Source organism: Sorex araneus, chromosome 3 (genome assembly GCF_027595985.1).
Source record: "Sorex araneus isolate mSorAra2 chromosome 3, mSorAra2.pri, whole genome shotgun sequence".
Taxonomy (NCBI): domain Eukaryota; kingdom Metazoa; phylum Chordata; class Mammalia; order Eulipotyphla; family Soricidae; genus Sorex; species Sorex araneus.
In genome coordinates, this window is record NC_073304.1 from 20,152,282 (window position 1) to 20,170,687 (window position 18,406).

Here is an 18,406-nt window from a genome sequence, read left to right on the forward strand (position 1 = left end):
CCGCTTGCAAGGCAAACGCCTTACCCGCTGTGCTACCGCTCCAGCCCCTAATTCAGTCTTTAAAGGGAAGGAAATTCTGACATATACTGCAACCTAGAAAAAAATGCCAGGGCATTATGCTATGTGAAATGCCAATCATAAAAGGAATGGATAGGGGCTGGAGAGATAGCACAGCGGGTAGGGCGTTTGCCTTGCACGCGGCCGACCCGGGTTCAAATCCCAGCATCCCATATGGTCCCCTGAGCACGGCCAGGAGTAATTCCTGAGTGCAGAGCCAGGAGTAACCCCTGTGCAGAGCCAGGTGTGACCCAAAAAGCAAAAAAAAAAAAAAAAAAAAAAAAAAAATAAAAGGAATGGATAGTATTAAAAAAATAGGTTTAGTCAAAATCCTAAAGAGAGAGAAATAGAATAGGAATAAAGGGGAGATGATGATTTATTGTTTACTGGTTACATGGTTTTAGCGTTGGAAGATGAACAGAGTTCTAGAGATAGGCCATGGCTTGACAATATGAATGTTATTATAGTGATACTCAATTCACTCGATTATGAGTGAAATGTATAGTTAATAATGGTTGACTTGGCAAATGTAGGGGCCAGAGAGATAGTGTAGCAGGTGAGGCATTTGCTTGCACACACACAGCTTGCTCAGGGTCAGTCCCCAGCACCACCTCTGATCACCCAGTCCCCATTAGGAATAATCCCTGAGCATAGAGCCAGGAGTAAGCCATGAGCACAGTTGGGTGTGATTCCCAGCCCTCCCCCAATTTTTCTTTTGGTAAATTTTGTTGTACCGTGTGCAATAAAATTAGTTGGCAAGGGGCTGGAGCGATAGTACAGCGAGTAGGGCATTTGCCGTGCACATGGCTGACCCGGGTTCAATCCCTAGCATCCCAAATGGTCCCCCGAGCACTGCCAGGAGTAATTCCTGAGTGCAGAGCCAGGAGTAACCCCTGTGCATTGCTGGGTGTGATCCAAAAAGCAAAAAAAAAAAAATTAGTTGGTAAAAATCCCCATAATTTGACACCATTCCCCACAAATGTTTTTTTTTAACAATAAGTTTTCTCAAAAATCTTTCTGTTTGTTTTCACAGTTTTCTCATGTTTTAATTTCTTCTAAATTTACAGACTCTTATTTTCCATCTCTATTACTCTACTATAATGATTTTTGCCAGGGTCCTCCAAAATACAATATCTTCTCAAGTATTATGTCTCTCTTAGCAATGCTCTTTCTTTCTTTCTTTCTTTCTTTCTTTCTTTCTTTCTTTCTTTCTTTCTTTCTTTCTTTCTTTCTTTCTTTCTTTCTTTCTTTCTTTCTTTCTTTCTTTCTTTCTTTCTTTCTTTCTTTCTTCCTTCCTTCCTTCCTTCCTTCCTTTCTTGGGGGCATATACAGTGGTGCTTAGGGCTAACGTCTGTCTCAGGGATCTCTCTTGGCAGTACTTGGGGGACCATATGGGGTGCTAGGGATCAAACCCACGTTGGGTACATACAGGGCAAATGCCTTTTACACAGCTCTGTACTATCTCTCCAGCCCGCTCTTGGCAACACTTGACAACACTAACCTCTCTCTTCCTTAAACATCTCTCCCTCCTTGTCCATATCCACTCCCCATTAAAACCTACTTTCCCCTGACTTATATGCTATATAATTGCCTGTTCCAACCCTGTCTTGTGTTTTGTTCTTTCTCTTTGACCCATTCTTTAAATTTTGTAATATCATGACTACCCCTCTTATACATTTTACATAATTTATTTCATGGCTTTCTATCACTGTAAATACTTGTAGTTACTTCATAATTTCCAAATCTTTGTCTCTAGGTTAGCCTGTATCGAGCTTTAACTTTTACTGAACTGCTTATTTTCTGTTTCTCCCCTTGAACATTCATCCAGACATCTCAATCTAACTAAAACAACTTTTCTTCCCCCCAAATGTCTTCCTTCAAATTTCCCTCCTAAGTTTAGTGAAAGGAATCAACATCCTTCCAGCTACTTAATCTATATGACATTTCTGTTGACTTGTGTTCCTAAAATATCATTTTCTTTGGGCCATGAAGATGGCTCAGACAATTTCAGAGCATTCTTTTTTTTTTCCTTTTTGGGTCACACCTGGCGATGCACAGGGGTTATTCCTGGCTCATGCACTCAGGAATTACTCCTGGTGGTGCTCAGGGGACCATATGGGATGCTGGGAATCGAACCCAGGTCAGCCACGTGCAAGGCAAACACCCTACCCGCTGCGCTATCGCTCCAGGCCCTTCAGAGCATTCTTGACACGTGGGAGTCCTGGGTTGGACCCTCAACACACCAAAGTTGTTCCTTCACTTCTAGCAACAATGGGTGTGCCCCCTGAGTCAAACAAACAAACCAAAAATATCTCGTGTTCTATCCAAAGCAATATTAGAACTCTTTTCAAAGCATATTCAAAAATTATCTTCTTTCTATCTTCATTCTTTTCATCTGGAGTTTTAAAATGCCTAGCATTCTCTATAGTGTTTTATGTACTTATCTTGTGTATAATCTGCTTTAGTAATTTGACAAGTGCCATGAATAGATGGAGTTTGGTCTATTATATTTTTTGTCTATATCCTCACAACTTAGAATAGGAGCTGGTCCTTAATTAATATTTATTGAATAAATGGGAAAAAGTTAGAATCAGATATGCTAAAATAATGCATTTTAAAAACTGGGAATATGCTAGTATTAAAGTTCTTGAGATGAAATGTTCAACATGACCACTATACTTTATACTCTGGTATATTTATTTGAAACACTGAGAAAGAAGTAATTATAAAAGTTTGCATTAGGATATGGGGCAAAGTAGAGCAAGTAGGGTGCTTGCCTTGCCTATGTCCAACCCGGGATCATTCCCTGACACCCCAAATGGTCCTTGAGCACTGCTGGGAGTGATCCCTGAGTGCAGATACAGGAGTAAGTCCTGGGTATGGCCCAAAAACAAAACAAAAGTTCTCATTATAAGAAAAAAAACCAATTTTGAACCATGGAAAAAACTTGGGAAGAAAAGCACAGAATTTTTAAAAAAGAGACTAGCTCTAAAATCTGGGTTAGGAACATCTTTGGCTTTGTCTTTCTTTAATCTGAAGGAAAAAATATGTGCAATCCTAAAAGACGTCGTGAAAGTATTTGATGTTTGTATTAATTCAATCTTTAAAATGTATGTCCCGAATAAAATAAAATAAAGTGTATCTTTCGGGCTGAGGCCAAGGCTCAGCATTTAAAACAACTATTCGGGGCTGGAGTGATAGCAGAACGGGTAAGGGGTTTGCCTTGCATGCAGCCAACCCGGGTTTGATTCCCAGCATCCCATATGGTCCCCTGAGCACCGCTAGGGGTGATTCCTGAGTTCAGAGCCAGGAGTAACCCCTGTGCATTGCCAAGTGTGACCCAAAAAGCAAAATAAATAAATAAATAAACAAACAAATAAATAAATAAATAAATAAATAAAACAACTATTCAATCCCCAATGGCACCACATGCCCATGGTGGTGCACAGTCTACTGCCTGGGGTCCCCAGTGCTGCAACAGAACATGTGCTCTCTAGAGCGCTGCAACCAGTCATGTGAGTATTGGAACTAAAGTGAGTGTGGGTGTAAACATCCCAAATACAGTGTGTGTGACCACTGGCGACATTACAACCTGCCGCGGCCCGCGCGGCCAACTTGAACCTCGGCCAGAGAGAGGGAATGAGAGTTGAGTGGGCTAGGGAGGACTGCATGCAATATATGGCATACAGCAAGTTTATTGAAATCCAAGCGGGTTTACATAGTCTTATTTTAGCAACGGTCAGCAGGTTACATAAGTGGCATAAACACTATTAATCAAGCGGTGCAGGCAACTTTATTTTTGCCAATATTACTTGTTTTTCGGTTCCTTCTCTCAGCCTTGAGAAACATGGGAAAGCAGATGTGGCCTTGAGCATGGCCAAGGCAGACTCGAGCCAATCCTCCCTTCAGCCTCCTCTCGAGTCCAGCTGCCAGAGCATGGTGGCCCTTCAACTTTTCTCACGAGGCAGGTCGCCAGAGCATGGTGGCCCTTTGGCCGCCTGTCAAGGTTGGCTGTCAGGGGATGACTCGCCCTCATGCCACGTTTCTCCATACTCATTCCTGTTTACAGGAACTAAGGTAGGGAGTGCCTAGGCCCCCTCCTCACCCAGTCCCTGTTTACAGGGACAGAGGCAGAGGGGCCCAGGCCCGTCCCCAACAACAACCAGATTGTGCAGTGAGCATCACACTAGAGATCGTGAGTCACAGCAAGCCAGGTCCACAATTAAAAAGAAATGTGATCCGCAGTGAGTACAGACTGTGTGAGCCCCCAAATCACACCTAAATGCCAATCCTGATCACAGCAGCAACGAGCCACAAAGGGAAGGAGAGAATACAGACATAAGATGGATGCCTAAAGAAAATGTGCAAATGATGATATCATATAATCTCCAAGTGATTTTAAAAAGAAATCTAGAGAAACGATGCTTTGGGAAGTATTGGAAGGAAGAACAAATTTCAAGATCTGGATTTCTCCTAACTAGCAAAAAGGTAGGTGGGGGAAAACAATATAAGTGTATAGTGTGAAGAAAGATATAGGAATACAAATTAAAAGACAAAGGGCTCCTTTTTAGGAGGAATGAAAAAGGAGGCTTGTGTCAACTTATGTAAGCACCTATATGTATGTATATATGTATACACATGTATCTATAACTAGAGAGATATATAGCATAGACAATAGTATGTATATATTTCTATATCTAATATAGAGAGACAAATGAGATATCTTAAATTTTTTTTATTGAATCTCTGTGAGATAGACCCTTAGAAAGCTGCTCATGAATAGATTTTAGTCACAGTTTTCCAACACCCATCCCTCCACCCGTGTGTTTTTCCCAGCACCAGTGTCTGCAGGTAAGTTCCCTCCCACCACCCTTCCCCACACACACACCTCATTTGTCATGTCAGAAGAGATATTGTTACAGGCAGGCATAAGAAAATGTGATGGAGAAAGGAAGAGAGGATTTTCATCTTTTTAATAATGTTTAATTGATTACTTTGGTCATTTAATGTTTCTCACCTGCGTATGGCCAACCTGGGCTACATCTCCAGCACTTCAGATGGTCCCCGAGCCTTGCCAGGACTGATCCCTGAGCACAGACAGAACTATGCCCTGAGCATCGCTGTGTGTGTGTGTGTGTGTGTGTGTGTGTGTGTGTGTAAAGAAGGGGAGAGGAAGGAAGTACACAATAAATTTCATTCTCTGAAAATAAAGCATTTGTCAGTGACTGAACTTCATTGAGGAAGTCTCAAAACATATGAAGAAAACAGAACTCGACTTGAGGGGATTGTGATTTCCTAGTCTTGTGTTCTCTTTGAGTTCAGGAATATTTTGTCATCCTGTAGGCAAATAATAATATTGATTGTTATTTTTTTGTGAATCATACATGCCAATAAAGTATACCCAAAGGTATAAAATTCATCACAATAATTTAAGATTTATCAAGTAATATCAATACACTCTACCCTTAACAAATGTGCGTTCTGTTTGTTTGCTTTTGTTTTGGGGTCATATTCAATGGTGTTTAGAGGTTATTCCTGGCGGTGCTCAGGGGACAATATGGGATGCTGGGGATTGAATCTGAGTCAGCTGCATGCAAGGCAACTGCTGTACCTGCTGTACTATCTCTCGAGAGGCTCCAAATGTGCATTTCAATCTCTTTTTTTTTTTTTTTTTTGCTTTTTGGGTCACACCTGGCGATGCACAAGGGTCACTCCTGGCTCTGCACTCAGGAATTACCCCTGGCGGTGCTCAGGGGACCATATGGGATGCTGGGAATCGAACCCGGGTCGGCCGCGTGCAAGGCAAACGCCCTACCCACTGTGCTGTCACTCCAGCCCGAAAATCCCTCTTGATTTTTTTTTTTTTTTTGCTTTTTGGGTCACACCCAGCGATGCTCAGGGGTTACTTCTGGCTTTGCACTCAGGAATTACTCCTGGCAGTGCTTGGGGGACCATATGGGATGCCAGGGATCGAACCCGGGTTGGCCGGGTGCAAGGCAAACGCCCTACCCGCTGTGCTATCGCTCCAGCCCCCGCAATTCAATCTCTTGACTTGGGTTTTATAAACCTGAGTCATTCATAGAAGGACTGCACTCATTTGTGGAGTATAGAATAACATCACACGAGGCTGACACCCAAGGACTGTAGATACAAGGGCCAGGAGGATTGCCCCATAGCTGAAAGACTGATTCATGAGTGGAGGGGAGAAGGCAGATGGAATAGAGAAGGGATCACTAAGAAAATGATGGCTGGAGGAACCAGTTGGGATGGGAGATGCATGCCGAAAGTAGGTAATGGACCAAACATGATGACCTTTCAGTGTCTGTGTTGCAAGCCATAATGCCCCAAAGTAGAGAGAGTATGGGGAATATTGTCTGCCATGGAGGCAGGGGGAGGGTGGGAAAGGGGGTATACCGGGGATATTGGTGGTGGGGAATGTGCACTGGTGGAGGGATGGGTGTTTGTTCATTGTGTGATTGTAACCCAAACATAAAAGCTTGTAACTATCTCACGGTGATTCAATAAAATTAAAAAAAATAAATAAATTTAAAAATAAATAAATTAAAAAAACATAAAAAGATAAATAAACCTGAGTGATTTTGGGAAATTGATGACTTTTAACTTCTGTCGAAACAGAGCGATCAGTTACTCATATTATTTAACCTGAAAACAAAAACGTTGATGAAAACTTACTAATCTAGATTGCAATGTGTGTTTGATCTTAGTTTGGAACTGCCTTCTTTGATTCTTATTTCACAGATGGAAAACATTTACATGTCTGAATGATAGCTAAGGATTTAATTGGTGGTTGTTAACTTAGTTTTGAAATGTCTTATTTGTCTCACTCTACCTTTCCATCTAAAACAGGGCTAAGTTTTCTCTCATGTCAGTGTCGTTGATGTCATTCCAGTGGTTTATAACATTTGCTGAGAATCAACTTTGTGCAAAGCAGTACTAAGGAGCTTTATCTAGATTAGCTCCTAGCTTTCACACAATTCTCTAATTATCACTAAGTGGCATTTTACAGATGAGGAGAAGTAACTTGCCTGTGGTCAGAATGAGAATAATCTCTGTCTGTTTCATCTCACAGCTCATGTTCTTGGATACTTGTTATGCCACTCTACTTTTCAATACACTGTTGTTTCTAATTCACCGTGCAATGGGGTTGGCACAGGTCCAATTCATTTTCCTTTCCACATACAGGGAGTTAAATGACGGGCCCATTAGGTAAGACAGAAACCCCCTTTTTAATGTTCTACCACTGAAATGATCTTTATTCTTCATTGGTCATGGAACTATTTAAAATATAATTATAAGACTATAAACATTTTCTTTATGGAGAACAAATGTTTTTCTTATGGAGACTCAGGATAGAAAATGACTGTTGTCAAATTCAATAACTGGCCAAGTGCTATTTGAAGGTGAAGTTGATAATATCCAACTGATTAGAAACAGAGGAACAAATTATTCCATTTGGTTTAATAACTGCTTTTTGATAGTGTTTCTATTAGGAGAATTACATTTATTTGAGGCAAACCCTGTTTCGAATCTCAATTTTAAATAGATTATGACGTTTTCTTCTCCCAAATAAATTTTATTACCTCTATAGTTAACATACATTTGACAGGTGTAGCAAACAATATAATTTAATTCAAAACCTTTATACTCTTCTGTCAGCTTCTTATTTCTAAGACAGGTGGAAAGAACCTTGAACTTACACCTCTAAAATTTCACAAGTGCTCAGCAATCTAACCTTGAGCAAGTTACTACTTAACCTGAGTCCCAATTTCTTCAATAACAATGGATAATATAATTTATGTCATAATCTTTAAAGCAAATACCTCATGGTTAAATTTTTAAAAACCCAAAGTATATTCAATCAATATATTATGATTATTATTTCTCTACTTGGAAAGTAACAGAGGATGAAAAATACTACATTAAAAAATATATCTATTTTTACTGCTCATCCATTCTTTTAAATTTTGTTTTTAGTTTTCACATTCATCCTTTTGGTCTGCTGGTTATCGCATTACTTTGCCAAACTACTCTATTCCATAAATCTGGAGTCTTACTCTCAACCAGGTATTTTAACTTTCTCAATCACTCTTCTTCCAATAGAGACAAAGCTTTGATATTCATACAAATTCTTCACTCCATTTTGGTATTTATTCTAATATAGAATTATGATAATCTGTACTTCTCATTCATAGTCTTCACTACCCGCACTTATAGTCACTACTACCAGAATTGGTAGAATCTCAAGAGCTGAAACTGGCCTGACCAGTTAGAGTTATGGTAATAATTTTTTTAGATATAGTTTGTAGATTAATAGGTTAAGTTTACCTGCTATGATGTGCTTTATTAGAATATTGTCATGGTCATAATTACCACCATGTCAGTGTTTTAAAATGAAAGAAATGTGTTCTTTCATAGTTCTGGAGGTCAAAAATCTACAATAAAGGCAATTCCTCTGATGGCTCATGGGAAGAACTGATCCTTTGCCTTTTCCATCCTCTGGTAACATTTGCTGTGGCCCACACTTACTGTGGTCACAGTTCCTCCTCCTCTGATCTCTTTCTCTTCATTGTGTTTCTTATAAGGATCCTTGTCTTTGGATTTAGTATCTACAGGGTAATTTTAGGGTGATTTCAACACAAAATCCTTAATATACCTTCCTTCAAAGACCTGGTCACATTCATAAGCTGTTGGTTTTAGGACACACACACATACACACACGTATCTATTTATATTTTGTGTGTCAACATTTAATTCACTTTAATTTACAGGTCATGTAGGAAAGATTAGAAAAGAACTTAAATAGTTTTTCATTTGCCAATCTTCAAAACAGAGTTGTTTCCCTGATGCCCCTTAGCACTGTAGCACTGTCGTCCCGTTGTTGATCGATTTGCTTGAGCGGGCACCAGTAAAGTCTCCATTGTGAGACTTGTTACTGTTTTTGGCATATCAAATACACCAGGGGTAGCTTGCCAGGCTCTGCCATGCGGGCGGGATACTCTCGGTAGCTTACCAGGTGCAAGGCAAATACCCTACCTGCTGTGCTATTGTTCTAGTCCCACTCCAGCCCTGGACCCCAGCGTATCTTCTATTAGCAAAAGCACCAAAACAACCCCCCCCCCCGAAGAGCTTCCAGTGGTCAAAGTGTGCCCCCCTCACCCCCGGCTTGTCATCTTGAGATTTGCCTATTCTCTCCTTATGCCCCACCGTTTTGCCTCCTTTTGAGGTTCCTTGGGGATCATGTAAGTTTGCAAAAAGCAGTCACGTAACCTTTTCTGTCCCCAACTCAGTGTGCTCATGAATCCACCCCACCCATAAAGGTGACTAGTTAGGTGACAAAATAAGGTAACAGAAAAGATGATGAACGTTTCAAGTTTCCATTTCATTTTCATGTTAATAGCGTTAAAAATCCATGGATTTAATTATTTGCAATTGAACTTGCTTTCAAGGCTAATCTTTTGATGTTTATAAACCTCTCTTGAGGTTTGGGATGACAACTCAAGTGGCACAGGGGCTGGAGTGACAGCAGGCAGGGCACTTGTCTTGCATGTGGCTGATCTGGGTTCAATCCCTGACACTCCATATTGATCCCCGTGCACTGTCAGGAGTGATCCCTGAGCACAAAGCCGGGAATAATACCTCCCAAAGACAAAAAAATAAAAAACCAAATCAAGTGGTAGAGCACAAACCTGTGTGAATCTCTGAGTTCCAACTTTGCACTGCATGGCCTCCTGAGTACAGCGAGGTGTGGCCCTGGTGGCCCCTGAGCACTGTCAGAGGGAGTGCCTCAGTCCTGCTCTCTGTTGTGTGTGACTCACCTTCCCCAAAGTTTCTATCTTGGGTGTGTAAGAAGCTCTTCCTGTTGGGGGCTGGAGTGATAGCACAGCGGGTAGGGCGTTTGCCTTGCACGCGGCCGACCCGGGTTCGATTCCCAGCATCCCATATGGTTCCCCAGCACCGCCAGGAGTGATTCCTGAGTGCAGAGCCAGGAGTTACCCCTGTGCACAGCTGGGTGTGACCCAAAAAGCCAAAAAAAAAAAAAGAAGCTCTTCCTGTTGAAGTATGTCCTTTCCAAAAGATACACTAAAATCTTAATCCACAGTACCTCAGAGAGTGACCTTATTTGGGAACAGACCCTTATCAGAGGTTTAGTAACGTTAAAAAGAGGTCATTAGGTAGACTAAAAATCCATGGAACTGGTGTTTTCTTTCTTTTTTAAAAAATAAATTTATTATTATTACAGCTTGATCAGTAGCCAGAGGGCCCATTTGTCAGGTGTTCTTTTCAAAAGGGGAAATTTGCTTTCAGGTTTAAGTCTCGGTCATACAATGATGAAACACCCGACCCTACACCAGTGCATAATTTCAACCACCAAAAATCCTCGGTATACCCCCCAGCCCACACCCTCCCCCTACCTGTGTGGCAGATGATTTCAACATTATTCTCTCTCTACTTTGATTACATTCAATATTTCGACACCAGACCCCCATCATTATTTGGGATTTTACCCCAGCACTCAGATCTATCAAAAAGGCAACAGTAGATAATTTGTACTCTATTGCTGATTATGAATAGCATATGATGTCGTGTGGCTGCTATCGTAGCGGTGCGATTTTGGAATTCTGAAATTTTAATAATTAAATCTGGAGGGATTTCTGCCAAAAGCCGCTGGGTTCTGAGATTTGCTTTTGAGTCTCTGGGACCATGGCTTAAGCTGCTTGATCAGTAGCCAGAGGGCCCATTAGTGGATGGAGACTCGGGGTCTCATTGGGGTGGGAGAGGAAAGAGCCGGCTCCACCACCCTCATCCCGTGAGGCCCCACTGCAGGCCCATACTCCATTGGCCTCTGGAAAATGGTGGCTACTGAGCCACCAGGGGGAACCAGCAGAGGGATGGCACCGTTTCCCACCTGGGGTGGCCTGGGGCTGGTATCCTACTGCAAAGTCTGGACGCATTTCTGCCAAAAGCCACTGGATTCCGAGATTTGTTTCTGAGTCTCTGGGATCATGGCTTAAGCAGCTTGATCAGTAGCCAAAGGGCCTGTTCGTCAGGTGTTCTTTTCAAAAGGGGAAATTTGGACACCAAGGCATGCCAGAGGAGATACCTCCATGTAAAAACACAAAGAAGAATACTATGTACAGATGAAGGCAGTGATTGCAAGTGATGAAATTACAAGCCAAGGAATGTCAAAGATTGCTGCCACCATCCACAGCTGCAGAGGCAAGGAAGGGTTATATCTAGAGTGTCAGACAGTCAATATGCAAATTCATATGTAATTTTGCTTTATAAACTGACATACGTGTAAACATGCAACTTAATGAATTCTAATGGATAAATCAGCATTAGTTGAAGGGGTCCTAACTCAAGATAGCATGAACCTTTTATATAGTTATATAAAGCATATATCCTTTATAAAATCACTATTTATTCACTACTTCTGGAATCAAATTTGAATATATTTCTTATGGGTAAATGAACCATCAACCATTGGCAGCATTATTAAAATCTTATGGTAGTGTTCAATGAAATGAGTTCAAAAGATGTGCGCTTTTTTTTTTTTTTTTGGTGGGGGAGGGCGCCATACCCAGCATTGTTCAGGGTTAACTCCTGGTTCTGTGTTCAGGAATAGCTCCTGATGGTGATTGGGGGATCCTCTGGGATGCTGGGGATTGAACCCAGGTTGGCTGCATGCAAGGCAAATGCCCTCTCCACTGTACTGCCACTCTGATCCCCGAAGACCTATGTCCTTGGCAGGCAGATACCTCAACTGTCTGGGGAGAACATATTTTGCATATAGTAGGCCTAAACTCAATGTTAGCACCACATGTTCTGCTAAGCACTGGTATGAGTAGCCCGACAACATGTATCTGGATGGGATGCAAAAACCAAACAATCAAAAGGAGGGAAAAAGATATGCTTTGATGTTGTTCATGTAGCTGTAAATTGTTAATAACAATAACACTTATTGTTAGTAGTAAAAACAGCCACCAAATACTTACCAAAGCACTTTCTGATACCTTTTAGCTTTCTATCAATCACAGGTATGTTATTACTCCATCTGATCAATACATATCTCATTGTAAAGTAAAGCAGAATCAAACCTGACTCCACAAAGATGTTGTCCTCTATATACACTTATTTTTGCTCAGCCACAGTCAACTGGCTTTCCTTTTGGCATTCAGAAAATAATTGCGGACTAATTCCTTTAAGATATGAAGTGGCAATTTTAAACTAAGTTAGAAAGGAGAAAGAGAACATTAACATTATTTTAAATATCACCTCATATGTATACAAGTAATCTGCGGTTTCTTTATTTTCTTCTAAATGGCATAAATAATCACTGCATGTGGGAATCGTTCTTTAGATGATTAAGCAGGTGTAATCTGAAATTCTAATAATATTGGTGAGGGGATAGGACTGAAAGATGTCAGTACTTTCAACATTGTGGATGAATGCTATATAATGCACTATACTTTACAATAGAGGTGTTTTCAGAATTTATAAACTTGAGTTAATAAATCTTTCTCTTCTATTATCTCTAAAAGTGCCCAGTACTATTGAGTATATGAAGGCTGCATGATGCCTAAACATGTCAGATAACTCATTTTATTTATTCACCATGAAATTACAAAGTTTTCCATGAATGGGTTTCAGGTATATACTATTTCAATGCTGATCCCTTCATCAGTGTCCACTTTCTTCCACCAATGACCCCCCACCCCCCTATCTCCTTCCTACCCACCAGTCTGTTCCTATGAGAGCTTTTTTTTAAAAAATTACATATTTATATGCATATATATTAAATAGTCATTTTAGCACTGTGGTTTACAGTGCTGCAGCTCATAGGGTTTCATACATGATGCTTTACCACCTTTCAGCAGCGCTTCCTCCTCCTGGATGAATGCTTCCCACCATCATAATATGGCAGAACATCTCATTAGCTTTCTTACCCTTCTTTCCCTCTCTGTCTCCCTCCTCTTTCTTACCCTTTTCCTCTCCTCTCCTGCCATCAATTTAAAAAAAAAAAATTTAAGAACATGAGAGCTAAAGCAAAGTTATATAACAAGATTTTAATCAAGTTTTCTTGTGTGGGGCGGGGCACACCCAGAGGTGCTCAGGGATCATTCCTGCATGGGTTTGGGGACATATGGTGCTGGGGATTAAACCCAGATTTGCTGCATGCAAGACAAGTTCTTTACCTACTGTACTATCTCTTTGGCTCCATTAGTATGTCAATTTTCATGAACAGGTTTTTAAAAAGATTTCCTTCTCTCTTGCTTCTAAATTAGTAATTGTTTCAAAATTAGTAATTTGGAAACAAACATTTACATATTTGGATATATAAAGTTTCGTGTCATTTCATGCCTAGTGAATTATATATGCATGGAAAGTTTCTTTTATCTAGTTCTTGGGCAAAATATAAATATTAAAAGAAACCTACTAATACTTTTTAAAATTTTATTTTATTTTTATGAAGCTATTCATGATTGGATTTCAGTCATATAGTATTCCAACAGAAACCTATTAATATTAAAGGAGGCATTTATTAATATTAAAAAAAACTTTTATCCTCCAATATGAAAGTTCTGAAGTTAAAAATAACCCATACTAAAGAAAGAGAACACGAATGAATATCTAAGTATATGGCTGTTACAAAAGAATGAGTTTGCAAACTGAAAATGTAGTATGCTTCACATGGTACAAAGACCTACTGAAATTAGAAGTTACTCAAGCTTTTCAGGAACAAGAAGAGTTCATATAAAAACAAATATGTTGTTGCTAAATGCAGTCTTACATGGGCGTTATTTTGCTTACAATATTTCAGTCATGTGAATTAAAGGGCTACAGGACAATTCTTCAGGTCCGTACTTTTGATGCAAGATCAGGGATGCCTCATTTCGAACCAAACTGACTGGCACACTTATATGGTAACTCAAGGCCTCCTTCAGCTAATTGGGGATTAGAAAACAATGAACTGTTAGGGAACCCTTGATAGTTAAGCAAATGACAGGCATAGCAGTAGCTAAGGTCTGTGTGAGTAGTAGTCAGGAGATAAGGCACTTAGGCTTTGTTGCAATTTAGAGCTTGTAAAGAAAGAATTAAGCAGAGGCTCCAAGAAATTGGAAGGTTTTAAAAAGGCCAGAACTGGATTTTTTTTTACTTTTTCGTATTGTTATTTCATTGGTCAGGTTCAGGCAAATCTCATCAGTTCCTTTTAATTTGGCAGAGAGCAAATCTAGAGCTTCTCCATATCCTTTCTGGGTGGTCTCCACCTGAGCTGATATCAAAATACTCGATTCCTTAAACACACTGAAGTTTGTCTGAGGTGGAAGTACAAAAGAGCTGGGAGGTAAAAAGTTCCCTCAAAACAGTAGTGAAACGTGAAGAAAAGAGAATATCTAATATCTTAACTTTTTGTGGGGGTAGGGGCAATAAGTCAATTGAATACTAAAACGATTAAGAAAGGCTGATGGGATCATAATTTTATACATCAGACGGATTTCCTGTGAATATTTCTAAGTGCCTCTAGCCAGGCCTCCACAGTTGTGAGAACAGAGGAGGATCAGGAGGTGTTCGACTGAGGTTATTAATATCTCTACCCAGGCACATCTTCTGGTTATTCTCGGGCTAGTTCTTCCTTCGGGTCCAGGAAGATGACCTCGTTCCTGCTCTCTGGGAAGAATGCCTGAGAGCGTGGGTCCTACTGTCCCATTCTGATTCCAGCAGCGCAGAACGTTGACATTGGTCTTCGCCTTTGCCTCTCCAGGATCAACCCCCCCCCCCCCCCTTCCAGACCACATTCCAGAGCTCTCGAAATTCCTGAGAGACGATAAGAAAAAATTCGGAGCCCCAGAATTCTGCCTTCCAAAGAGCACCTCGTGTTCCGGCGTGAAATGCTGGTGGCGAGGCCGGGTGGGCTCCGACGGGGCGGGCCAAATGCCCACTGAGCTGCCGTCCCGACGTGCGGAGGTCCTTTTCCTCCGGTTGCCTCGCAGCCAGGAGCCTGGCGACGACGTAGTGGATCGCCAGCGAGCACTAGCCAGCGAGCACTGCCCATGTTCCTTCCTACCGGGGGCCACGTGCAACCGGTCTCTTCGCCGCATTTGAAAACCAAAGTAACGTGCCGTCTTACTCCAACGATCCGTGTTTTGCCAACTATTCAAAATTTTTTTTTTTGGGGGGGGGAGGTATTCCCATTAGTAAAACGTGAACCTACGTGGGTTCTAAGGGCCGGCCGGGCCGTGGTGGGGACTGAAAAGCCTTTTAGGATTTCCGTAGCGGGACGGGTGGAGACAAAACGACTCCGTGGGCTTCAGGGGTTCCTCTAGGCGCTAACGGCGGACCCAGTTCTCTCTTAGGAGCACAGACAGGAGCCGAGGCGCGGGCCCGTGGGCACGCGCGGACGCCTAGGAGCTCGCAGGACCGGGAGCCTGGGGGCGGGGACGCTCGCCTGAGATGACTCCGCATTTAAATTTCGGCCCGGCGTCCCGGCGCGCCAGGGGCCCCGCACCGCGGGTCACGTGACCGCTCCCCTCCGCGACCCTTCCGGACGCGCCGCCCGCCCGCGCGCGCGACCTCCTCCTCCCTCTCCCGAGCGCTTCCCAGCGAGCCCGGGACGCGAGCGAGCGAGCCCCACCAAAACGCGCGCCGCTTCCAGGAAAGCCCCAGCGCGAACGCCTCAGCCGCCCGCCGGCCCCCCTCCCAGGAGCGCCCGGGACTTCCGCCTGGGAGCCCCGCCACGTGATCACGCGAGACTTGGGGTGGCGCTAGGCCCGACTTGCGCTCCACTCCGGTCCCCTGGCTCCGCCCGCCCGACACTCCGGCGGGCGCGTGACGAGGCCCGCAGCGGCCTCCGCACGCGGCTCTCGCGGTGTCTCGCGCTCGGCCCCGCCCACCCCTGCCCCCGCCCTTTCCGCCCCTCCCTCCCCCTCCGCCCTGTCTCTCGGCGGCAGCGACGGCAGCGGCGGCTCGCGCAGCGCTTTGGCTCACTATATAAAGGGGAGAAGCGGGCGGACCGGACGGCTGGAGCTGCAGCCGGTGGCGGCAGCGGCGGCGCGGGCAGCGGCGTCCAGTGGTGGTTTCGCTCCTCGGCGCGGGGTGGGGAGCGGGCGACGCCCCCCCGGACCCCTTTAAGGGTCGTGGGTTTTTTTTTTTTTTTTAAAGGGCGATTCTCGAGGGTTTTGGGTCCGGGAGGACTGCCCCCTCCTCCTCCTCCTCTTCCTCTCACCGCTCCCCTCCACTCCTGCAGGATCCGATTGTTTCCCATTTTTTTCCCTCCACCCCCCCACTTCCCCCCCCCATCCTGAGGTGGCCTGGGTCACCCTCCGGGTGCTTCGTTGTTTTTTTTTTTTTTTCCTGTTTTGTTTTTGTTTTGAATCTTGTTTTCCCGGGGTTGCCCCCCTCTGGTTTGTGTTGTGTGTGGAAATGGCGAACTCGGCAAATACAAACACCGTGGTAAGGACGTGGTTCGGCGGCCGGCGGGGGCTTCGCGCCGGCGGCAGCAACGGCCGGGCGGGGGCGGGGACGGCGCGGCTCCGGCCTCGGCTCGGCTCGGCCCCGGCTGCCCGCGCGGCCGCCGCTTCCCGCCGCGGGCGGCGCGGGCCGGGGCGCCTGGCGGCGGGCGCGGGGGGGCGCCGCGGGCTCGGCGGCCGGGCGGGGGGCGGGGGCGCCGGCGGGGCCGGGGGCCGCCGCCGCCGCGGGGCGGTTGGGTCGGGGCTGGCGCGCGCGCGGCCCCCCGGCCCCGGCCCCGGCGGCGCCCCCCGGCCGGCGGGGAGGGAGGGTCGGCGGCAGGAGGGGAGACGCCGCCGCCGCGACCCCCCGAAAGTGGGGCCCGGTCGCGCGGGTTCGAGCAAAGGACTCTCCCCTCCCGCCCCCAACCAGCACGAGCCGCCTGGAAACCAACCGACCAACCAACCAAAAAAAAAAAAAAAACCAAAACAAACGGTGTCTGGGGAATTGGCTGCATCCCCCCCAGACCCTCCGGGGCCGCTGGAGTGCGCGGAAGGCGGCCGGCGCCCCGAGGGTCTCCGTTGGCGGGTTTCTGGCGGTTGGTGCTTAGGCATCTTCCTTGGGGCCATTTTATGTTTAAAGAGGAAAGAAAAAAAAAAAAGACAAGGACGAAGGTTGAAAAGCACTTTTCTCGGTTCCTTCCCAGTCGGTAAAATGGCGAAGGGGAAGCAAACCTTCCCCCCCCACTCCCGCCCCCGACCCCAGCGTTATCTTCGATTAGCAAAAGCACCGAAACAAGCCCCCCTCCCCCCCAAGCTTCCAGTGGTCACAGTGTGTCGTTCCCCCCTTGCCCCCGGCGCCCCCGGCTTGTCGCCTGGAGATTTGCCTACTCCCTCCTTTCGCCCCCGTTTTTTGCCTCCCTTTTTTGGGGTTCCCGGGCGATCACGCAGGTTTGCAAAAAGCAGTCACATCACAACCTCTTCCGTCCCCGACGCAGTGTTGCTCACGAGTCCACCCCCACTTTTCGATCTCTTTATTGGCGACCCTCCCGGCCACGGGCTCGCCCGCTGCCCCCCAAACGCCGCCAGGCGCAGCCCGCGGCCGCCCGACCCCGTACCGTTGGCGGCTCGGCGCGATCCATCATGGCTGCGGCCGCGGACCCGGCTTTTGAGTCCCCGAGCCTTGTGGTCCTCCTCCCTTTGGCTGCCCTGTTTATATAGAGCCATTGCCGCTCTCTAATATAGACTCTGCCAGGATGGGAAGGTGCTTTTCAGGCCTACGTCACCGCCTCTCCATTTAAACACCAGATCCGGCTTTAAATAGTGAGCGCGGCGGCGCGCGGGGCTGGGAGGTGCGTGCTCGGGCCGGGAGGCGGCGCGCGCCGAGCCCCGGTGCTCATTTCTGGGTCTTTTGTTGTTGTTGTTGTTGTCGGTGGTGGTGGTGGTGATTGGTTTGGTTTGGTGGTGGTTTCTTTTCTTTTCTTTTTTTTTCCCCCCCCCCCTGCCACTGTAGATTCGCGGCGCTCAGACTCCCGGTTTTTGTTCAGATGCCGCAGCTGGGCTTTGCCATCTTTGTTAGGGGCAAGTAGCCTGGCTGTGGCCGCTGGCTTTTCTGCTCCTCGCATATTCCTGCCCCGACGCTAGTCTGAGGGTTTGTGCTGGAAGCAAGAGAGACCTTGTCGGAGACGGGGAAAAAATGCTTTCTGAACGTTAGTTGCAGGGGAGTTGATATTGTGTGTGTGTGTGTGTGTGTGTGTGTGTTTTGTTTTTCAGCTTTTCAGTAGACAGGTTAGGCATGTAGTGGCTGCTAGTATTTCAGGATGTTTTCCTGTAACATATGAAATAGGTGCTGCTTTAAAAAGCCGTGGGCAAATGCGACAGTT

General features: G+C 45.1%; 1 protein-coding gene across 2 annotated transcripts in view; it reads left to right on the top strand.

The window, feature by feature from the left end:
• The first annotated feature begins 16,029 nt into the window (after positions 1–16,029).
• GTF2A1 (general transcription factor IIA subunit 1) overlaps positions 16,030–18,406 on the top strand; it is a 41,828-nt gene continuing 39,451 nt past the window's right edge. For both annotated transcript variants that reach the window (XM_055131874.1, XM_055131875.1), the window contains exon 1: positions 16,030–16,530. In XM_055131874.1, the coding sequence (XP_054987849.1) occupies positions 16,501–16,530 (30 nt within the window). In that variant the 5' untranslated portion in view covers positions 16,030–16,500. The remainder of the gene's footprint in view (positions 16,531–18,406) is intronic.